The sequence below is a fragment of the Myotis daubentonii genome, chromosome 1 (genome assembly GCF_963259705.1).
Source record: "Myotis daubentonii chromosome 1, mMyoDau2.1, whole genome shotgun sequence".
Taxonomy (NCBI): domain Eukaryota; kingdom Metazoa; phylum Chordata; class Mammalia; order Chiroptera; family Vespertilionidae; genus Myotis; species Myotis daubentonii.
In genome coordinates, this window is record NC_081840.1 from 165,163,288 (window position 1) to 165,188,028 (window position 24,741).

The 24,741-nt window shown below is 40.1% G+C and overlaps 1 protein-coding gene across 1 annotated transcript; it reads right to left on the bottom strand.

Annotated features, from left to right (window-relative positions):
- Positions 1 to 7,748: 7,748 nt before the first annotated feature.
- On the bottom strand, positions 7,749 to 24,025 carry LOC132215898 (alcohol dehydrogenase E chain). The gene is made up of 9 exons (XM_059664853.1): positions 23,875 to 24,025; positions 21,061 to 21,162; positions 18,858 to 18,996; positions 16,249 to 16,336; positions 15,933 to 16,152; positions 13,114 to 13,374; positions 11,239 to 11,374; positions 9,769 to 9,907; positions 7,749 to 8,026 (listed from the first exon to the last, which is right to left on the bottom strand). Exons 1-9 carry the CDS (start codon positions 24,001 to 24,003, stop codon positions 8,002 to 8,004), a joined length of 1,239 nt encoding a protein of 412 aa, XP_059520836.1. The 5' UTR covers positions 24,004 to 24,025; the 3' UTR covers positions 7,749 to 8,001.
- Positions 24,026 to 24,741: the final 716 nt, after the last annotated feature.

The window sequence follows — 24,741 nt, forward strand, 5'->3', positions numbered from 1 at the left end:
TATCCGTCGGCCTCGCCGGGGCGCTCGGATCGGACGCCGCGCGCTGCGCCCCGCGCCTCCGCTACCGGAACCGGAGCACCCTCACTTGGCCACGCTTAGGCGGAAGCAGGGGGCCGAGGCGCGCCGGGGCTGCGGGAGGCGGCCGCTCCTCGAAGCCAGAGCAGCTTCCTGACCCGAAATCCGCGCCCACCCTCTGGGGCCGCCCAAGATGGCAGAGGCAGCCTGCGGGGGGGGGGGGGGGGGGGGGGCGGGGGGTAGAGGGCAGGGGGCGGGGGAAATGCCTGCCGCGGGCATCCTGGCCCTGGCCCCTGCGCCCTCCTGTCCTCCTTGTCGCCCTCGCCCTCGGGGGCTGGAAGGGTTAACGCTCTGCGCTCAACCCGGGAGCCCCCAGATCTGTCTCACTCATGTCACACTGCAGCACTCTTCCAGTTGATCGCCTTGTTGGGCCTCAGTCTATCCTACCTACTACTGTTACATTAATTTTCAAGATCACCACATTTGCCAAACCTTCAATAGTTCCTTTCTTTCCGAAAGGAGCCAATGCCTATCACTAAGATGACCACAGTCTGTCATCTTTCTGCCTGTTCAATCATGTCTCCCAGCTCTCAATCAACTGACTCACTCCTGGTTCCACCAAGAGGGGTGCAAACACCTCTGTCTGTGGCCCTGAGCTGATATTTTCTCCCTGACTAAAATGCTCCTTCCATTTCTCCTTCTGTCCTATACTCTCTGCCTGGGCAATATTATCTATGTCCAGGGACTCAACTAACATCTAGAAGCCAAGCAGATTAATTCCATATTAGCTATCATCTCCATTATCTCAAAATGTTCCATGTTTACATATTTTGGGCAAGCAGAATAACTGAGATGATTGAGCAAGCAGACTATAGGCTGAGCTTCCAAAAATAATGTCAGGACCCAGCTTGCCTTGATCAGGGAGCTGCCAGCTTTTGACTCCAACTCCAGACCCTATCTATCCTCACTATGATCCACACCAGTAGAATGGATCCTCTATATCAAGCATGTCAAACTCAAAGGCTAACACGGGCCAAATAAACAAGGTTTAAGTGTATGTGGGATGCAAAAAAACAAAAGCTTCAATTTTCATAGAAACATAGGTTTATTTTGTAGAGACATGCTGAATACAAAAGGCTGAAATAAATGAGTAATCGTTAACATAAAATAATAGAACATTTTACTAAAAATTAATATTTTTTCTTGAACATTAACTTACCAGACACTGAATAACTGCACAAATTAATAAGTATAATGCAAATAAACCAATTTTTCTTGTTCTCTGAAAGTGAAATATTTCCTGTTGTGCACACCAAACAAGTCAGTCCAAGACTAAAGACGTGGCAATCAGCTGCTAAAATATTCGCTGCTAGTATTAGTGGAGAGAAATGGTGCACCTGCAGGTAAGGCATGTAAGGGAAATGAATGCAACACAATTATAGTAATCAGTCATTAGTGAACGTTGTAGTTTGTTATTAATAATTATATATAACAGGGTATTGTAAAAATTAAGTTATGAAATTTTTATTAAAATGTTTCTTACATACCGTTATATTGGCTGGGCCTCAAAAAAAATATTCATTGTGGGCCACATGTGGCCCTCGGGCTGTGAATTTGACATGCTTGCTCTATATCCTACCTCTTTTGAGAAACTGCAGTTCTTCGGCATGGTCTCTCATGAGTGTATTTGATTAGTAGAACTTAAATCACACGTCTGGATCTTGTAATGTTTTGGGGGAGAATTCCATGCTAGGAAGGAGGACTTACACTGTAGGGAATTATCCAAATGGGAATCCACCTGCAAGCTATATATTTAACTCAGAACTTATTTCCTACCTGCAGATTTGTATGGACAACTACAGTTGTAAATCTTAGAAGTGCTTCAAACTTGTCAACTCCAATGGTCTTAGTTTCCAAGTTGGTGAAGGGGCCTACCATCCATACTCAGCTGTCAGGACAGAATGGGCCCACATTCCCTCAGTCCTGGTGCCAAGTCAACTCTACTTCCTAAGATTACCCAATTCTGATGAATTCCTTCCCCTAGGACACTGCTCCAGAATGGGCCCCATCCTCTCTTGTCTGTATCCTCCTCATTCTCTTTCTCTCCTCACCTCTAATAACCCCACCCACAGGTGTAAGAATGAACTTCTAATATGTTAATCTTATCATTTTACCAATCTGCTCAGAATTTTAAAAAATGTATTTTCATTGATTTTAGAGAGGAAGGAAGAGAGAGAGAGAGAAATAGAAACATCAATGATGAGAGAGAATAATTGAATGGCTGACTCCTCCTCACCCGCTACTGGGGATCAACCCTACAACCCAGGAATCCAACCATGCCCTCCTGGTTCATAGGTCGACACTCACCCACTGAGCCACCTCAGCTGGGCAGAAGATTTTAATAGAGCTCCCATTATCCAGGGGATAAAATCTAAAGCTCTTTAGAGGAATTCAAGAATTACGGTTACCTGACCCAGACATTTCCCATTGTGAAGTTTTCAGGTTAGCAATACTAAATGCTTAAAATGTCCTAAACACATTCTGCTCTTTTATGCTAAGCCCTCTGTCTGCAGAGCCATCCTCCAATTTTCCTCCTTCCAAAATATTCTTCATCCTTTAAATTTAGGTGTAAATATTTGCTCCTAAGTAACAATCATTGTAATCACAGAATGCAAAATTCAACTTAAACTTAAACATTGACAATTTTGCCTTTAGGTATTAGCTTTGGATATAATTGTTATCCTTTCCCCTTCTTTCACTCCTTTATTTTTCTTCAGAACTATTGCAGAGATGGAGGAAAAGAGGCCAGAGAACCTCAAATATCACTCACACTGAAAAAGCTAACCACCATATTCTTCAATGTTCTGTCTTTAAGCAAAAGAAAAATAACAGGTCATTAATAGCTCTAATTTTTTTCTACTACTCATTATAGTTTGAAAATTTTGCAAAGATAAAACAAATGCCTTAGCATTTTCTTTCATTAATGAAGGAATTTATTTCACTTTAGCTTTCTTTCACTTCTAATTTACTGAGGTTTGAATTGAAGTTCAAAAGAAATACTTAGTTGCCCAGTTATTTCCTAATCTCTTTCTCCAATCCATTCTTGTAACCAGAACTAAGGTTCAGTACCTGTCACCATGAAAGCCAAACTCATTAGACCAGCGGTTCTCAACCTGTCGGTCGCGACCCCTTTGGGGGTCGAACAACCCTTTCTTTCACAGGGGTCGCCTAAGACCATCAGAAAACACATATATAATTACATATTGTTTTTGTGATTAATCACTATGCTTTAATTATGTTCAATTTGTAACAATGAAAATACATCCTGCATATCAGATATTTACATTACGATTCATAACAGTAGCAAAATTACAGTTATGAAGTAGCAACAAAAATAACTTTATGGTTGGGGATCACCACAACATGAGGAACTGTATTAGACAGATGTTGGTGAAAAAGGAAAGGGGTTTATTCCAGTGCCAGGCACCTGAGAAGATGAGGGGCTCTTGTCACAAAGCCTATCTCTACATCTCAGAGCAGACAGTTTTTATAAGGAGGGAGAGGGAAAGAAGAACAAAGAGGTCAAGGGGAGGCAGTTGAAAAGTTTCCTACGTGCAGACCAGCACAGTCCATTATAATAAGATCTCAAAAACAGGTCAAGTGATGGTCTTGTATGCATCATCCTGGCCTTTGTCACCTAGTTTTATGGATCAAGGTTAGCAAATTTCCCAGAACTGGGATGACTGATGGTCAGAGTCTGCATCTTCTAAAGTTAGTTCCTAGGATTCTTTTTTTTTAAGTTTATCTTTATTGTTGAAAGTATTACAGATGTCCCCATTGACAGCCCCACCAACATCCCACTCCTTCCCCTATCCCAGGACTTCACTGCACTGTTGTCCAAGGGTTATGCATGTATGCATATAAGTTCTTTGGTTGATCTTTTCATACCCCCTCCTTCCTTCCCTCTGAGATTCTTATATAATCATGTTTTTTTATCTATAAGCTAAATATTAGAGTCAGCATTTATAGAAAAGCTGTCAAAAGAAGGGTGTGGTGGGTTACAATTCCTCACTGTTACACTTTGAAATATGAAATTAGCTGGGGGATATTTATTACTTAAATTTAGAATGAACTAAAATTATTTTTGTTTCAAAACTATAGTAATGACTCACCCTTAAGGCAATTATATATCTGCAAAAACACTGTGAATCGTTTCTGGGTGAGTGGTGGTGGATAAACAACATATTTATATAAATATTATTTGGAAATCTCTCTGAACTTGCTTTCTCTCATTATAAATCTATCTACTGACTTCTTTGTTAACACACCAGATACTTCAAAACAAGCCTGGACTAGGAAACCAGATGCTTTCTCTCTCTAGTTGTCCTCTCTCCTGAGTTAGCATTGTTAGTGAGTAATGAAGCAACTTCTGGGTTTTCTTGTTGATTGTGGTAGGCTGTGCAGATGAGCTTCCAGACGCTGGGTGCTGAATGAAAGGAGCTAACCAAGTCCACATATCTGACCATTAATCTCATCTGAATAGTGTTTGGCCTCCACTGTAATGCTCCCATTCTACCTTATTCTTGTCCCACCAATATTGGTTTCTCTTCTTATGCAATGGCCCATTTCATGAAAATTACTAGGTATTTGACAGGTAAATAGAATTTAATGTACTTCAATAAAATTGTTTGCCGGGAGCCGGTCCATGCTTGCTGTTTCAAGGGACCTGGCATATATGGCATACTGTTCTTAATATGTTTGCTCACCTTCTTGGCACTATGTGTTTTAACCAAGGCCTCTGAGAAAGGTTGTTTCCCCAGGTAGGGATTTTCCCCTGAAGTTAGGGGGGGAATAAAACCTCTTAACTAAGTGCCAGGCGGGTAATTATCACTTTAACTACGAACAATCATGCTTAAGCTACATAATCTTTACTCCCTGGAATGGAGATAAGAAACGCCCTAACCTTGTAATAGAGATTGATAGGATTGAGTCAACTGGTATAAATACAGATGTAACAAGACAGCAAGACACAGAACTTAGGAGACAGAATTTAGAAGACAGAACCTACACGGAGCCTGGAGACAGAAGAACTTCGCTGGAGAGAACATGGCAAAAGATCCTGGACTGAACCTGACTACAGAAATTGGCCAGAGAACCTGACTAGAACCTGGTGACTGAACCTGGCTGGAGAACCTGGACAGAACCTGGCTGGAGAACCTAGCGAGGGAACATGGCCACAGAACCTGGCTGGAGAACCAACAGAACCTCTCTGGAGATCCAGACCAGAACTTGGCTGGAGATCCTGGCTGGAGATCCTGGCTAGGCTGCTGATCAACTGAACGCTGTCTCCGTGTCATTCCTTCTTCGCCGACTCCGTCCACACCTTTGGGGACCCCTGGACCTGCTGGGGTTGGACCCCGGCAATTGTTACCTTAGAATCTTCAGGGAAAACATATTAAGGTTATTTGTGCAACAATCATTTGTTATCAGAATTAAGCAGTCAAGTATGTAAGAATTACTTATTAAACATAGACTTGCTCTCACTTTAACTTATGATTTTCTAATGATTCTGTCAAAATGACTTTCTAATCTTAGAGCAGCTTGTGTGATTTATAAAGCAACAAAGGGTTAATTCAGAGTTTAATTTTTCTTTATTTACTATTTCTGGAGAACCTACAACATTATATTAGAGTGATTAGTTAAACCATCAACATGAAATTCTTTTTCTTCAAACTGAAAATTTTCTTCATTTTGATTAAACTTTTTGCAGTTGGCTAAAAGTGATTGCAAGCTGTATGCACTTACAGTTACATTTTTTAAAAAGAAGACCAACAAACTAATATGTAAATTTTAAAAAATATATATTTTTTATTAATTTTAGAGAGGAACAGAGAAGAAGAGAGAGAGAAACATCGATGAAAGAGAAACTTTGATTAGCTGCATACTGCATTCCACTTATTGGGGATGGGTGCTGAAACCTGGGCATGTGCCCTGACCAGGAATCAAACCAGCAACCTCTTGATGCACAGGCCAATGCTCAACTAACTGAGCCACACAGGCCAGGGCAAATTAGAAATTCTTGATTCTAGAGTCAGAATTTTCATTACTAGAGACCAAGAAGACACCGGGTCCATGTGCCCCTTACAGGCTTATCAGGATACCAACAATCTGGAGTCCCATTTTTATATGTTGAGTTCAGCTGTCCCCTTCCCCACCAACGTCAATGTATACAGGGAGCCAGTGCACAAAAAGCACCCTCCCTCAACCTCTCCACACACCCCGTGGAGGAGGACTGTGCCACTGACATGCCTACCTACATCCTGCTCTCCACTTGCTCCCCACAACCTGGGCGGCAGGGGAGATGAAGCTGAATGTAGGCGTTTGTACAACCAGCAGAACATTATGCTCACTATTGTGATGTGGGTATTTAGAACCATCATCTTTTTCTCTGGGTCTCACGTCATCAGCACCAATATAAAGTCATTGGAGCACCCAGCCACATGGACCCAAAGGGACATTCTGAAGCTGCCTGGACCCTCAATATCTCCCTCAGCCTCTTACAAAACAATTGTACTATCCCCTACATCTTTATGGCACTTCATCGTTGAGAAAGCTCTCTAACTGGCTTCATCTCATCTAAGCTTTCTGAGCTGTAATGGGTCAGTAGAATAATTTTTAAAAATAAAGGGTGAAATGGGCTCAGAGAAGTTGAGTAAGTTACAGGAGGTCACAGAGAAGTGGGAGATTGCTTATCCTAGTCTGGAGTCCTTTCCACAACACCAAACAAATTATAGACATGGGAATAAATACACTTTTGGAGAAAGCTAAAACTCCTTACGGGAATAAGCTTTCCATTACACATTTAGAGATAAAGCCTAAATGCAAACCTTCCCCTGATGGTGGGACAGCATTAACAAACGTACCACAGGCTTCCACATATTTAAAAACATTAAACTAATTCCAGGGTTATAGGCTTGATTTAAGATATGGTAGTTAATAGAAAAGTTCTAGATAGAAAATAATTTTTGGAAACTGTGCATCTGTATATATGCACACATTTAGAAAACATATTGCTTTTGATGTTTGTGCCATTTCTTAGTTACCATTTTACATGCTGTATCCACACCTGCTTCAACCATATACTTTAAGCCACCATATTTTTAATTACCTATGACTCTTTTTCAGTTAATTATAACAAGTAAAATGTTTTAACCAATGAAGCACTTTCATGAGTAAAAATCCAGATTATTACAATAAGTTTCTAGGAATAGCTCAGTTTTCACATTTAATATCTGAACCTCATTTATCACAGGTAGCATGAAATTGCTTTTATTTTAAAGAACAGTTATATATTAAGAGCAAAGAGTATAAAATCAATAAATACACTCCCCTGTATCATATAAAATGTGTGTGACACATTTCCCTAAGAAATTTCTTGCATTTAGACATCCTGGTCCATATTCACCTAAAAGTCTGAGTGTACACTTTACCCAGCAGTTTTTACCTTTGGGCTTTGGTACATTTCATAGAAAGGAAAACACAGGCAGTGGAAGTAGAGGCAGAAGTAGAGGACTTTGAGCACAAGAGCCCATCAAGTGTATGCTGGGGACAAGTAAAATGAGGACCTCTCCCACTGGGCTTCAGTGACTAAGGGTGGCAACAGTACAAAACGTGCAAGAAGTCAAAGAAATCCTTTTCCTTAATGGGAAAGACGACACCATGCAACGTGAGTGGAGTGATTAAGAAGAAATGTTTATTGGATTCAATTACTCAGCTGATGGCTCATCTAACTTCCACTTGGATTTAAAAAATATGCCCGAAAAAGGTTTTCACATAATTTTTTGTTTCTTGATTTCCCATGGAAACCTCCCATGTGTAATTTATTGACAACATCTCTGAAGAACAGAATTATTGATGTTGTTTGTCTGATGTGCCAGATGATGAAGGAGCCAGAAGACAGCTACAAGTAAAGGCCTTTGTATGATTTCAAAATGTCAGGACGGTGCGGATACTGAAACACAAAAGATATTATTTTAATATTTATGTAGTTCACACTCTTCCATGTAAGAGTCCAAGGGGCGTTTGATGTGTCTCACTGAACAGGTGTCTGTATTTCCTGCCACTCCCTTCCTAACCTTATGTATTCAAGTCAAAGATAGTTCACCTTTTCCGGGTTTGGTCTTGTGTTTTCTCCAACCTTAAACTCAAACCTGAACATGGCTGTCATTTAGGCTTTATAATGAACTAGAGGCACGGTGCACGAATTTGTGCATGGGTAGGGTCCCAAGAAGGGTGGGGGTCCCAGGACACGATCGGCCCTCCAGGCAGGCAGTGGGATGCCCTTGCCAGCCTGGGATCTGGATCTGACCTGCCGACGGTCGTGCCGGTTGTCGGGAGCCACCTGGCAGCCACTTTTATAGCCTTTCTTCCCTGCAAAGCATCTAGGGAGGGGAAGCGGCCATGGTGCCTGAAGTGGACTTCCAGGGGGCCGGTGGCACCGTCAGGATTGTGCTGATGATGCTGGTCCATTTGTGCCTGGCCCATTCTCCAGAGATTGGACCTGCAAAACTATTGAGGGAGTGGCTGCTGCCAGGCTGGTGGGATGCTGGGATGGGTCTGTCAGCAGAGCGGAGCTCCCGCTGTGGGAGCATACTGACCACCAGGGGCAGCTTCTGCGTTGAGTGTCTGCCCCCTGGTGGTCAGTGTGCATCATAGTGACTGGTCGTTCTGGTCGTTCTGGTCATTCCAGCTGTTCAGTCTTTCGGTCGCTTAGGCTTTTATATATATAGATTAGGATTCTCAAAAAACATTTTTGAGATCCTACAAGCCTGGCATAATAATGAATTGAAAACAACAATGGGTAATAAGTTCTTGCTGTTTATCACATACTCCATAGATGTTTCTTGTGCATTTTATCACTTAAACTCAACAATGCTATGAGGTAGGCTTTAAAGATTAGAGATTAAAAATTCTGAGGCTTAGAGATATTTGTAACTTGCTCTAGGTCACACATCTAGTGTAAAGTGCTGGGATTTAAACCTGAACACAAAATTGCACAAATTACAAGATGACAAGTAACTTGCCTGAAGGAAGCAATGATATAATAGTAAATGATGAAGATTTAATAGAGCTCTGATAAAGTGGTGCTTAAGGAGCCTTAGAAGATAAAGCTAGAGAGACTCCATTCTTGGTAAGATCAGATATATAATATTTACACTGCAACTCATGTCCTTTCTTAAAATCATCTTCTGTTGGATACTTTTAGAAAAATGTGTTCATGCCTTTAAAAATTATTTATATGATATATCATATTATATTAAATGTTACATTATATTAAAACAATCCCAATGTAGCTCCACCTACTCCTATATATAATTTGCATTCACAGCCATTAATGGTCAACCTTTTAGCTGGCCAGGAAGAAGCTGCAGTGACTCCATGTTATGCTTATGACTGTGGGACTCTGATTCTTTTTCTTAGCAAGGGTGAGTCTTCTTTTGTATATAAAGATGAGTGGCTTTGATCATTTGGATTCACTGTAACTAACATATGTAATTTCATTTCAGCAGAACAATGTTTCAGCAGGAAATGCAAAACAACTGTTCCTAGCTTCTCACAATATGATCTTAAATGTTCTACATGCAAAGACTGAACTAGTAATGGAAAACCAAGGCACTCCAATGTTTTTCTCGTACTTTCACCTCTTTTCTCTGTTAATCAAACCCCCACCATAAAAGGAAACTTAAAAACTACCTCTTTCCAGAACGAAGCAGGTCAAATGCTTCATTTATTTTCTCAAAAGGTAAAACATGGGTTATTAATGGATCCAATGAAAACTTCTTAGCCATAAGCTCAGTCACAAGTTTGGGGACGGAATCTTTACTCTTAAAGCCTGAAAAGAACATGACATCATTGTTAGAGGCAGCCAGGGGTAAGAGAACTGGAGAGGAGACTTTCTGAATAGAATTCTAGTGGAAGTTCTACTGCTACTTACTTGTACACAGACTACTATTACTGAGGTCAGTGAGAGACTGAGTGCTCCAATATCCTCTTGCAGTGGTTAGACTTTTTGTTGTTGTTGTTGTTACTTAAAAAAATCTGATGAGCTAAACTAGGATCCTTAGTTATTAGCTTTCTCACAGAGAAATTATTGTATGCATGGTAATTCCCAAAGGCAAGGAGCAAAATGTGCAGCTGTCTAGATTTGGGCAATGAGAGTAACCATGAATTATTGCTATGGACTTCCTGTGTCCTCCTAGGCATATTTCATGCTTCGTGTAGTCACATGTATAAAGAGAAGTGGTGCTGAAAGACCCTAGTTTATGGGGACACCAGAAATGTCTATCTTGGGAATGTGTGTATTAGTTCTACTTCTAGTTACTTTGAAGCCTATATATACAAATGACTTAATTTATTTAAACCACGTTGCTTCTTAAAAACTCACCTTGGCACTTGATAAAGGGAAGAAACCCTACATAATAAAAGCCTAATATGCAAGTGTCTGGTTGTCTGGTGACTGGTCAACTGTTCAACCAATCAAAGCATAATATGCTAATGATATGGTAAAGCCGCTCAATGCTCCCTATGACATGCACTGACCACCAGGGGGTAGACGCTCTGACTGGTATGGTTAGCTTGCTGCTGGGGTCTGCCAATCTGGACTGAGCCAGACTAGCCAGACATGCCCTGGAGCCCTCCCTCGGTCCATCCCGACTGGCCAACCTCCCGTGTCGCTCCACGGCTGGTGATCATCAGGAATGGGCAAGATGGAGCCAGACATGACCTGGAGGTCTACTGTGGATGGTCTCTCCCTGGCCCTGATCTTGCACTGGTGGGGTCCCTCAGCCTGGCCTGTGCCCTCTTGCAATCTGGGACCCCCCAGGGGATGTTGGGGATGTCAGAGAGCTGGTTTCAGCCCAATCCCACAGGCCACTCCCTTCGGGAGGGCGCCAGACACAGGGCTCATGGGTGGTGAGCACTGCTGCTACAGCAGCACAAGCCTCTTCCAATTGGGACTGATTGGGCATGAGCCCAAGCAGGCACAGTGGGGCCTGGAAGAGCAGGAGTGGTAGGTAGGAGCTGCAGGCAGCGTTGGACTGCGGGTTTCAGCCGATCCTCGTAGGCCACCCAGAGGGACCCCACCCATACACGAATTCGTGCACTGGGCCTCCAGTCAAATGATAAAGATTAATAAAAATTCATCCCTCAAGCCTAAATACATACCACCAAAAACTGCTCCTTTCCAGGTACGCCCACTCAATAGCAGCATGGGGTTCATGGAGAGATTTTGGGAATCAGGAGGTACTCCTACAATGACACTTACACCATATGCCTCATGACAGCTTGCCAAGGCAGCCTCCTGGAATAAAATTAATATTTGGGATCATTAAAGAGGACTTTCTGATAGTCCTCATTCATGATACATGGTATCACGTAATATTGATTTAGCTAGATTGCAAACATGTGGAGGGAAGAGATTATGTTTCTGGCTTCTTCAATCCCATTATACCCAGAATAGTGCTGTGGCTTTAGAAAATGCCCAGAAAACACTTTTTGAATGAGACAATGGATGAATGAATTTGTGTACTCTTCCTTAATAAAGTAATGAAGAGGCAAATGTTATTACAAACATATCTACTTAAAGTCTGACTCCTCAAATACAAGTAGTGCTTTGTCATCACATGACTCTCAGGCAAAAATAATGAGTTGGTTTATTTATATTTATTTGTTTATCAGATAGATATTTAGAACCCAGTACTTTAAACCAGGTGTTTTGATGGTGAACAAGATATGAGGTCAGTACTTTAAACCACTTTACATTCCCACTAACAGTGCACAAGGGTTGCCTTCTCTCCACACCCCTGCCAACACCATTTCTTGACCCTTTGATAACAGCCATCCTAACAGGAGTGGTGAGGTTTTGTCTCTATAATTTTGATTTTCACTGCCCTGATGATTAATCATGGTGAGCACTTTGTAACATACCTACTGGACTGAAATGAACATGTTTTAAATGAGCTCTTAACTCCCAAAAATGTATACAGTGTACTGGTTTTACTTTAAACTATACCTATAATTCTGGAACTCCAAAAGAAAGCCTTCCTCTTCCAGTCAGGGTTTTAAACATGTAGTAGGACACTTTTTCAGGATCTCCCAGCAATATATGCTGATTAGTCCTTTGATTTTGGAGTATGACATCTGGAAAACCAGATGACCGTGGGACACGTGGTTATCAGACATTTGGTGTCTTCAAATAAAGTAACAATCCAATCCCACATGAGGAATTGGAAGGAATTTAGCTGGAGATGGCTTCCTCATGGTAATTGACCATGTTTGTAATTATTTGAAAGTAATGTTATGTATGTTGTAGAGATGATGGAAGCACTGCATCACTGAAAACATTACTTCCTATCAGTACCACCAGATAATATTTAGTAAGAGCTTTCCACTGGACAAGTGGCACTGTGCTAACTATTTTATACGCATTGTCTCATGTAATCCATAGATATGTATTTCTTTTACTTTTTGGTGAAAAAATCTGTTGACTTTTAAAAGTATTCAGTCTAACACATAGATTTGGCGCTTAATATGTGTGCCAGGCACTGTGCTGTATGCTGTGGTAAATGGGGCCTGTTTTATGTTAATAAAATGATGCTTGTCTTAAATTGCTCACTATTTCTTTTGAGGAAATTGTGATTTATGAGAAAAATCAGAACGCATTAAAACATAAAAATTATTAAACCATTTTGTTGAAAAATGTGAGGAGAAATTGAAAAATAAAATTTTTCAATTTGAGAACAGCATTAGTATTATTTATGTTTACTTAATTTGAATTTTATAACTAAAAGTTAACATAGTAAATTTTAAATGGCCTAATACTCTAAAAAGGAAATATTGCTTGAACTAGGATGGCATAACTGATGGAATGAAACATTTCTTATAATAATAAATAATCCAGGCATTAAATAGGAGATGAAAAATCACTATTCATAGTTTGAAAAAATATTCTGTACGTATAATATTCATATTCTGCTGCCTAAAAACATACTCCAGAATGCAGAAACACGTATTTCATGGCATTCCATGGCACATACATACCATGGTGTCAAGCCGACCAATGACTTCAAATGAAAAATCCACACCTCCACCGCTCATTTCCTTCAGCACCTCGTGGATGGGTTTCTTGAAGTCCTGTGGGCTGATGCACTCGGTGGCGCCCACTTGCTTTGCCTTCGCGTATTTGTCTTTGTTGATGTCCACCCCAATGATCCTGGCTGCTCCAGCCGCTTTACAGCCCATGACAACCGACAGGCCGACCCCTCCAAGGCCAAACACCGCACAGGTGGAGCCTGGCGTCACCTGTGTTTCAGAAAATGCAAAAATGGATTAAATAATGATTGTTGTATAAAGTGTCCTGTCTTATCCATCATCAGGACTATTCAGACTCCTATGTCCAACCTGCTGTCAAAACCTGTTTTGGCTTCAGTTGCTTCGTATTTAAATTGAGGAGTTTCAATCTGTGGTTCTCAAACTTTGCCAGACATGAGACCCCCGTGGGGAGCTTTAAAACCTCTCAATGGCCAGGTCACAGCCCATAACCAATTACATCAGAACCTGTGCAGTTGGGGCCTGGTTCTCAGGTGATTCCAATGGAAAGGAAGCCCAGGCTGGGAGCCCACTGTTGGATGATCTCTGAGCTCTAAATGCCAATGACTCCCATCTTGAAGAGAATCTCTAGTGGCTGAAATCCATTGAGAGGCTTTGGTAAATTGTACATACACAGAAGCAATTTGGGGGAAATGAAATAAGTGGGAAAGGTTAATCCATGAGACCAAAGATAATCTAATCAAATGCTCAATGATTAACTCCTTGTTTCATTAGCTTTAAAAGTCATGACCAGTACAATGAATACAGAAATTAGCTGTAGGGCAGAGAAGAGTTATTCTCAGCTTCAAGTCAAACATAACATGGGAAATGGAACTAGAAACTTTAAACAGCTTGAGACCAATGTGATCTTAGTGGGTCTTCATCTTTGCTTTTTAAAATACACTAATGAACAATAATGCAATAAAAGTTGGCCTACATTTTAATAATGAATAAGATTCCTTTTCATGAGTGCCCTTGCCTTCTGCTCTGTGTGCAGGCTCAGTTAGACCACCTGCTCAAACAGATGAGGCAATTGCACAAGGGACTTAGTGCTAGAGTCACCGAATTTGAAAAACATGTGCTCTCAGTTGTTGAAATTGGCTAGGGACTGTTTAATACACCTAGTCAGCTATAGGAGTCAGCCTTCAGTGTGGGTAAAATATTCCTTCTGTCCCCAGTAATCAAGTATTCTCTGTGGGTACAACATTAATTTTTACATTACTTAAAGAAATATGAGACTTGTGACTGTGATTTTAAAATGCAGGCAATTATATATTACTAGAGGCCCAGTGCATGGATTCGTGCACATTGAAAGGAAATTAATTAGAAGGTGGCTGGTGGGGCGGGACTGGGCGAGAAGAGTGGGACATACCCTGGAGCCAACCTCGCTAGGTTCCTCTTTGGAAGCCACATGTGAGTCAGTGCTGGGGCTCAAAGAGCATCTGCGGAGTGAGCAGGGTCCTCCGGCAGGTGGGGTCCCTCAGCCTGGCCTGCAGGGATTGGTCGAAACTGGCAGTCCGACCTCCCCCTAAGGGTTCTGGAGTGTGGGAGAGGGCACTCTGCAAAGTTGCTGTCACTCAGCAGCTCCTGCATTGAGCATCTGCCCCCTGGTGGTCAGTGTGCATCATAGTGAGCAGTCGGGTCATTCTGGTGTTCAGTTGATTGGCATATTACCCTTTTATTATATAGGATGGCTTAAGATGCAGTAGGAGAAAGACATGCTAGTTACAGTCATAGGATTTTGGGCACGTAGCATTATGGATCTGGGCCTACTAGATTTCCAGCCTTTTGTGAAGAGAGGCCTTTAAAGAATTTCTCCTTCAAATCTACCACCTCTGAAGAGTGTGTGTGTGTGTGTGTGTGTATGTGTGTGTGTATGTGTGTGTGTGTGTGTGTGTGTTCATGGCAGGGAGGAGATGAAGCAGTGAGATCCCCTAATGAGTGGAAAAAATGCATAATTCATCACTTTATCTTCCTTGCTTTCCTCATAGGGTTCCACAGGGCAAGTAGGTTGGTGATGCTTGGTCTGGAGGTACTTCAGGTAAGGCTTTGGAATCTACTGCTGGTCCTAATTCTGGGAATAGCGGGTCATGGTCTAGGCAGGGGTGGGTAAACTTTTTGACTCAAGGCCCACAATGGGTTCTTAAACTGGACCGGAGGGCCGGAACAAAAGCATGGATGGAGTGTTTGTGTGAACTAATATAAATTCAAAGTAAACATCATTACATAAAAGGGTACGGTCTTTTTTTTTTTTTTTTTAGTTTTATTCATTTCAAACGGGCCGTAGTTTGCCCACAGCTGGTCTAGAAGATGCTCCTTAAAGGCAACTCTTTCATTTCATTTATTTTTGCTGCCTCAGGACCTAGAGGGTCATACTGTACCTGGTGCATATTTGTGCTGACTCACCATAGAATGAATGACTACATAAGGTCCTAGCTTTAAAATATAGTAATCCCATAAAGAACAAATATAGAAAAATAATGATTGAAAATGGCAGCTTTACTTTTTCTTCACTAGTTATCAACAGCTTTTTCACTTTTTATAAACAGATTAAATTTCTAGGATATGCTCTTAATTTTTTCTGAGGGCATTTTCTACTCATAATCAACACTAAATTCTGTGGAGTATGTCAATGTTATTGTGGTATTGGGAAGGGGGGAATCTACCAGCAAATCTATGAAGAATGACCTCTGAGTCTTGTGAGAAATCGCTTTCCTTTTTGTTTCTGACAGCCCGAGTGCAACTGCTTTGTCATCTGTTGTCATTCCTACCTTGGCAACTTTGACTGCAGACCCATAGCCAGTTGTGAATCCACAGCCAATCAGACAGACTTTCTCTAGTGGTGCGGCTGCATCGATTTTGGCCACTGAGATCTCGTCCACCACTGTGTACTGGGAGAAGGTGCTGGTGCTAAGGAAGTGGTTGATGGGCTTCCCTTTGCAGGTGAACCTGGTGGTACCATCCTGCATGGTCCCGCGAGGCATGCTCAGACTGGCCAGTGCAACACACAGACACACAAGGGCATGAGACACGTGCATAACAGTGTGCAAATTCATTGGCTGTGTCAGGAGAGTAACAGAAACTTACTCATTTTTCACACAGAAGTTGCCTTCCGGATGTTTACAAACATTGCATTTTCCACACTGGGGAGTAAAGAGTGGGATGACTTTATCACCTGGAGGGGGAAAAGGCAAATTCTTATTAAATTTCTACCCAGGAATTAATAGAGCAAGCACTTAAAGCTTATGGGTATGTATTAGAGGCAGCTGTCTCTCAGAAACAGGATCCAGTCACCATGATGTCATTAGACATTGCCTGGCAGCATTGTTATTGGTTTGGGTTTGTACGTTCCTGAAGATTGCCAAAGATGTGACTGTGGGGACAAACATGGATTTTAAAGTATTTCCACTGCATTAATAGTTATCTTTTATTCCATGCCCTTTCTCTTGGTGATTTTGCATCTCGCTTAACTCTTAATAATTAAATCTCAAATGTACTCACTGTAAATATATATATATAAATTTTAGTTATGAGAGGCTGCCATAGGATCACTGGATGTTGGGGACAGCCAGTATTTTGTAATAGTTTTGGATACAGTAAAAAATGAGAATTTTGACAACCATTAATGGCTTTTCAAAGTGACTGAGTATGCTCTAGCTGGTTTGGCTCAATGGATAGAGCGTCAACCTGTAGACTAAAGAGTCCCAGGTTTGATTCCGGTCAAGGGCACATGCCCAGGTTGCTGACTTGATCCCCAGTGGGGAGCCTGCAGGAGGCAGGCAATCAATGATTCTCTCTCATCATTGATGTTTCTATCTCTCTCCCCCTCTTCCTTCCTCTCTGAAATTAATAAAAATATATTTAAAAAATTAAGAACACAAAGTGACTGCTTATTTTTATTATAAAATGAGTTCCTATTTTTTTAATTTTAGTTTTCTTAAAGAAAAAATAATAAGAATGTGACAAAAAAGAATTAAAGAAATTCCTTTGAAAATTTCAACCCTCAGCAATGAGGTACTTCCGTTTAGGATGAGAACTGATTTTTAAGTGTTTTTAGCTGATAACTTAATTTGTGAATTATTTATTTTGCCTGCTATGGGGGAGGGAGCTGGGGTGAAAGTAAAAGTGTCATTTATTGTTAATTTATTTCTAAGTAAAGGAAATACTAAGAGCTGAAACTCAAACCAGACCATATATTTTAATATTTTCTCTCAACAATATAAATAAGTATTTGGCAATGGGGGAGGTCAAATCTACTGGCTAAAGTTATTTTCTTTTAGAATTAAACATTATTTTTGTTTTCAACTAGCTATTCTCCATATCCACAAAACCCACAAAAAGGGTTAGGCCATAACATTTAATAGATAAACTTTATATGGAGATTATCGCATGAACATTTTATATTTACTCAATCTTTACCTCTAAGAATATTTATCTATATTAATGCACAATAAAATTAAGACAAAATAAATGTTACAGATAAACTAGTACCCTGTAACCAGTCACAGTTAGCCATGGTTTAATGTAGTAAAACAGATATTGTTTATTGCAGGGGCCTTCTGCCAGGTCTCTTCTTGCCTTCTAACTAGTCTGTTCCATTCATTCTGTGCTCAAGAAGGGAGGCCATAGTGGAAAGGAAAACCAATGAATGAGTTCCACTTCCCACCTAGAGGAGATCATGTTGATTCAGTCAGAGCCTCAGTGTTATATCTTAAATCAGTGAGATAGATACGAGACGCCTTAATGAGCCAATTAATTAGGAGTCTTTATTCACGCAGGCCCAGAGGGAGGTGTTTCCCAAATCTCTGAGCAAACACATAGAGGAAATTTTTTCTATTTATACCTTTTTGAGCCCTTTGTCTACAGATTTCACAAAAAGCTCTGTGTAGGTCATTGTTACAAACAGTTTGTAACCTTGAATACATAATGAACTAACACTTGGCATAAGAATATGGGAATTATTATCAGTATCAGTATTAGCCTGTTAAGTCAGATGGCTAGCTTGCAAGGTCAGACAGCTAAATTGTGGGGTTTTTTTTTTATCTTTTTCTTTTATTCAAACTAAAACAATTATTTTACAGAATAAAGACTATCTAAAAATGACAGAGTTGACCTACAGAATAAGAGACTGTCTAAGAATAACATAGTAGTTCAAACAGCATTTCAATAGCAGTTTTCCAAAGGAGGACTTGCTATGCTTCATCAGGGTCCCCATCCTGGGAAGTCAGCACTGAACAGTTCCCAGGCACTGACCTATAGGCTCAGAACACAGACTTAGATGTTTTTCCTGTGTCCCATTTGTAGTTTTTTTTTGTTTGTTTGTTTGTTTTTGGCGGGGCGGCGGGGGGGGGGACCTGAGAGAAAACAGTGCTCAGCGACACTGAAATGGAAGTTATTTGATTATGGACTCAGGGAGTGGGTCCCTTTTGATCCTCGTGTATCCCAGGAGCTAACCTGCTGCCTGACAGATAGCAGGCGCTCAACAAATTCCTGCTGAAGGAGAGAACACAGGAGCGCATGAAAGCATACATGTTGGAGGCAGGAAGGGGGCAGGAAAGAAGGAGACCTCTGTTCAAGCCCTAGCTGTGCTGCTGCCCTCGGCAAGGTCTTGCATGTCTCATTGCTTCAGTTTCATCACCCAGGCTGGGTGGTCTTGGGGTCCTGAACAGTACCTTCTCCCAGTAGGGGTTCTATACCTGGCTTTACTGCAGTCACCCCTTCTCCAATGCTCTCCACAATGCCGGCTGCCTCATGGCCTGCGATCACAGGAAGAGGTGTGACGAAGTTTCCACTAGTCACATGGTCATCTGACCGACAGACTCCTGTGGCCACCATCTACAAGGTAAAGGGAAGATAATTAGGTTCAGAAAAATTGTGGCCCTCAGATGGACTTCACATGCCCAATTTCCTGAAGTTGGGCTTTTGAAGCATTTTCAAGGATTTTTTCTAATAATCTCTACTCTAACCAAATACACAAGATCCTGCTTCTCAAGATGACTCAGATTAAAACCCTCCGATATTTTCATCCCTTGCCTTAGGCAAACCAGAGTAATCTATGAAATAATTATTTTTCAAACATTTAAGTCTTATGTAATAAACAAGAATGCATTCTTTTTTATAGAAGTAGAAACTACAGATTAGCACCAAGAAAATTAAGTCAGTTAAGTTCCACCATGTAATGCTAATTGATTTTGAAATCTTGATTATTATATATATATGTTTGTATATATATTTTCCTTTGCACTTTTTCCTGTATAAATATATCAATTCTTTTTTATTTTATTCTTGTGAAAGAATTTTAATAAAATGGAACTGAGGGATATAAAGACAGAAATCTCATGTATTTGCCATCAGGAAAGCAAAACACAAGGACTGAGAAATCAATTTTCTGTAAATGCCAGATTTACAGAAAACTGATAATATTGGAATTTTCCTATATGATAAAAAGTTGGTCAGGAGTTGCCTCATATCAACCTTTGGGAAATTTTGAACTAAAATGACTCTGGTAGGATTCATCTCACAAAATAAGCTGAATTGAGCTTTGTTTGTATGACTGGATTGTTTTTTTTCTCCAAGGGAAATTTTCAACACTTGCGTCCATTTGTTTTTGTTTCAAAGATGGGAAAAAAAGAACACATGGCTGCAATGTTATAATCAGATTAAGAAAAGTTCAAGGCCCAAACTAATTAAATGAGACAAAAAAATAGTATCCTATCTAATAAAAGAGTAACATGCAAATTAACCATCACTCTGCAACAAAGATGGTGGTGCCCATGGTGGCGCCCATAGTGGCCGGGGCAGGACACTGCCAGTGTCACCCTGGCAATGTGAGCCCAGCAGGCATCGCCGCGACGACCCAAGAGCAGGCAAGCGTGGCCTGCAGGCAGCACCCAGCAGGTCCTGCTTGCCCATCGCCGTGCTGTGGAGCAGGCAGGCCCTGCAGAGAGCAGAGAACCATGGGGAGCGGGCCCAAGCTGTCAGTAGGACATCCCCTGAGGGCTCCCGGATTGGAGAGGGTGCAGGTTGGGCTGAGGGACCACTCCCTATGCACGAATTTCATGCCCCAGGCCTCTAGTTATATAATAATAAAAAATACCATTTCATATATATATACACACACACACATTTTAACAGACTATAACTAAATTCTCCCCTCTTTAAATTTCCCGTCCATAAGTACAGCCTAGCCCAGGGGTGGGCAAACTTTTTGACTCGAGGGCCACAATGGGTTCTTAAACTGGACCAGAGGGCTGGAACAAAAGCATGGATGGAGTGTTTGGGTGAACTAATATAAATTCACAGTAAACATCATTACATAAAAGGGTACGGTCTTTTTTTTTTTTTAGTTTTATTCGTTTCAAACGGGCTGGATCCGGCCCGCGGGCCGTAGTTTGCCCACGGCTGGCCTAGCCCCAACCCTCCAAGGACTGCTACAATTTGCATGTTCCAAATAGCAACTACTCTTTTATTCTTGAATAAATTCATCTTTTTGACCATTTTGAACTTGACTTGGTTTACCTCTTTATTGAGGTTGACATTAGGATTATACTGTACATACTGTCTGTTCTATTTTTAAAAGTTTAGCAATTTATATTTTTATCTTTCCTTGACAAGAAATGTAATTCCACTGTTTGGATTACCTAGGGCACTTACCTAGGTCTCCTGGTTCTATCCCTGGTTGAGGCATGTACAGGAGGCAAGGCAACTGATTGAGATCTCTCTCTCTCTCTCTCTCTCTCCCCCCTTTTCCTCTCTCTCAAATCAATGAACAAACAAACATATCCTCACATGAGGATTAAAAATAAGTGCTTCTTAATAAACTTAGTGTTATTTCCATTTGTACTATTCTCTGAATTTTCTTATACCTAAAATTTAAAAGAAGTGAAAAAAGTGTTTCACCTTTATACGGACTTCATGAGCCTTAGGGGGTGCTACCTCCACCTCCTCAATGGAAAAGGGTTTCTTTATCTCCCATAGCACAGCTGCTTTGCATTTTATTACCTGGAAATTGAACAGAAAGATGACACAAGTGCTTACCCACTCTTGAAGTCAGGGATTGTGACTTTCATCTTTTTATGTGCAACATCTAGCCCCCTGTCTGAAATCTGATAAATGTTATATAGAAAAGGACAACTTCTGATTTGCAAAAAGAATGGAAATACCTTTTTAAAAAGTGTAAAGTAATAACATAAGAAAATAGAAATAGAACTAACTATAATGAGGCATTGAGATAAAATGGAATATGTTCTTTTAGGTCATCCTTATATTGTTTCTTTTTCCAAGGGTTGTTTATTTGTGATATTTCCTAATGCAGTCCTGAAATTGGTTGTTTGCCCACAACTGTTTGCTTGCAATGAAGTTTTAAATTACAAATATTTCACTGATAGGATCACTGTCTGGTCACATAAAATCTATTGCTCTCTTGCTCAAGTCTCTGGTTAAGCCCCCAAACAACTGGACTTTATGATTCCAGTGCATACTTGCCTCCCTGCATAGGTGACTTCTCTTTCTCCTTGCCTGTCCTCCTCCTCCGATTTCTCTCCCCACTACTTCCGTGTGCTACTAGTTTGCATGACTCATTTGAAAGTGAGCTTTGGCAGCTCAGTTTTCTCCTCTGATTTATGTGTTAGAGGTGAGCCAAAAATCACAGAGGTTACAGCTGTACACACACACACACACACACACACACACACACATACTCTTACCGACATACACACATATATATATTTTTAAATGGGTTAACTGTGTTTGACTTTTTAATGCAGCATAGTTTACCCATAGATGTTCTTCAAAATTAAAGTCGAACACATATTTTTAGTACTTGAGAATGTAATACAGTATAAAGCCTGTCTTTATTGTTACAAGCTTATAAATTTGAGATATTTTTCTAGATAGAAAATTACGTAATAATTTTTATTATGAATTTTAAATTCCCAATTGTAAATATAATTTTGAAAGGTCAATTGAAATGTATGCTTTTGCAAATTAATTTTCATTATTTATATGTCAAATTCTCCCACTTTTCCAAGTGTTTGTCATGATCAATATCACAATAAATATGAGAGTACTTAGAAATAATACACTAATAGTGCATAGCTTCTGATTATCAAGTGTTCATTTAATGGGCAGGCACATTGTGGCCAATGCGGAATGAGTTACATACTGATCTTTAAAGCCTACAGGGCAGTATTATTAAGTTATTGGTCTATTTTCAGATGGCAAAGTTGAGGTTCAACTGACTCACTATCTGACTGAGTAATTTTTGCAAAGTCACAAAGTTTGCTGTCCAGAAAATGAAGATCAATCCAACTTTATCTTTTCACCAACCTATGGTAGTAAAAGATTAACCAAAGTTTAAATAACAACAACATCAGTAGCAGTTACTAACATTTATTGAATTATTTCTATGTACCAGGCCCTATCCTAAGTGCTAAGGAGTATTAATTTATTACATTCTCACAACTGTCTTATGAAGTAGGTGTTATTATGATTGCTGTTTTGCATTTGAGAAAAATATAATGCAGGAAGAATAAACAGGTGAAGTGTTACCACAAAGCTGAAAGCTATGGATGTTGCCCCAGAGGGGAAAGAACTAATTGCTAAGCATTTACTGTTTTAATGAATACATTCGGTTTACCCATTTGCTCTCTGAACTCACTATTTCTTGCAAGCTGAGTTTTGACAAATTTATTTTTAATTTTTCCTAACTTTTATTCATTTGGAATGTAATTCAACATCATAATGGCTAATCAGTAACAAATGAAAATAAAGAGAGTTGAAATGAAAAAACTGACAATTGGCTCCCTTGAGATTTCCAACAAATCATATTGATATATAGGCCTTTTGTATAACACAGGGTGTGTAGAAATCTCAGAAACTTTCAGTTGTGTGATCATAGCAAAATATTAGAGTGTGTGTTCCACTCCTAATACAACAAAAGTACTGGACACTGTTTGGGACTGAGCAGTTAAACAATGTGAATTGATTATACTGAATGGTCACATTCAATATAATCAAGTGCAATTTTTTGCACTTTTAAGCACATTGAGAGGTAAAAAGATCTATGGAAGACCTAGAACCAAATATCCCTGTTCCTACTAGTAATAAGTGATTCAAACTTTATCAGTATTAACTTTTGATAAAATCATGTTGACTTTTGTATGGAGAAAACATTTTTCTTTAAGATTTCTGGGGAAATTTCCTGCATTGAGCCGTCATAGGACCCTTTAAAATTAGAATTTGCATGTTGATGTTGGCTTGCTTATCCTTGATGATTCTAATGCTTTGAGATCATTAAAACTTTTGTCAGACTTAACTTTCCTCCTGTGTTCATAAAACAAAAATATGATTACAAAAACAATAATGTTTAAGTTATGGCTTCTTAATACAAAGTTAAATTATTGATTAAAAATATTTCTAACTTCAGATTTTCAAGTTATGCATGATTGCCTGTAACTACTGCCCATTTATTTAATATACAAAATACAGACTTTAATAGGTACAGAAGCTATATATTCTTTTAAAGATATTTTAGCAACAATCTATTTAAATTCTGGTTCAATATACATTGCATAACAGAGCATATATTTTATTTTATGTTTCAGTTTATATGGTTTTTAATTTAGATATAAATTTTAAATTATTCATTAAATATTATTTCTCTCTGTGAATTATATGAGAATATATTTTTAAAAGTTAAAAAAAAATGCTTACTTTTCCTGCTGTGCTCATGTTTCTGTTCTTTCTGCAGGCCAGGAGGCGGATGGATTCTGGCAGACCTTCTCCTGCTCGATTACATGAAACAGATATGTTGCACAGATATTTTATTTGCTTGAGCAACATCCAGTTCCACACATGTGATCTGCTGTCTTTAAGCCACACCCACAAGTTTATTCTCAAACTATATCAAATCAGAGAGAAATGGGCCAACCCTCAGACCTGGACTTTGTAATATGCCAATTACAGGTCACAGCTTGATTTCTTTAGTTAAATATTTGTCTCCGCGTAAATTTAATCTCTCTCCCACTTTTTTTCTGGATTCCACTTATATTCTCTTCCAGTGCTCTGTTTCCCGTTTGTGTGCACTAGCTGCAACTTCTAATCCTCATGCTGCTGTTAGAAAGAAGGAGCAGTAAGGAAGCAGCACAAACGACATAGGACAGAGAGAAGTACAAGCCAGAGGAATGTGTTTGCCCCAGCACCCCCTCCTCTTCATAGCAGAGAGGTCAGACATCAGTCATTTACAGAAAGGGTGCTCATGACCCTGGCATTTCTGCTCTACGCAATACCTAGCAGCACTGACTGAGCACCTCCCTGTTCCAGGCATTCAGTTGGGTGCACTGGGGTGGCAAGGAGGGATAAGAGATGGCCTCTGCCTCTGCCTAGAGGCAGTATGGGGTCATGCTTATGACATGGCCTTGGATTCCAGGCAGACCCTAGCTTTACTAGCTGTGTGAATTTGCCCTTATTTGTAAAATAATAGAATAACAGTACCATCTCAAAGCATTATTTGTTGAACAAATGAGACAAGCCCTTTAAAACACTTACCAGGAAACCTGGCAGATAGGACAATCTTCAATA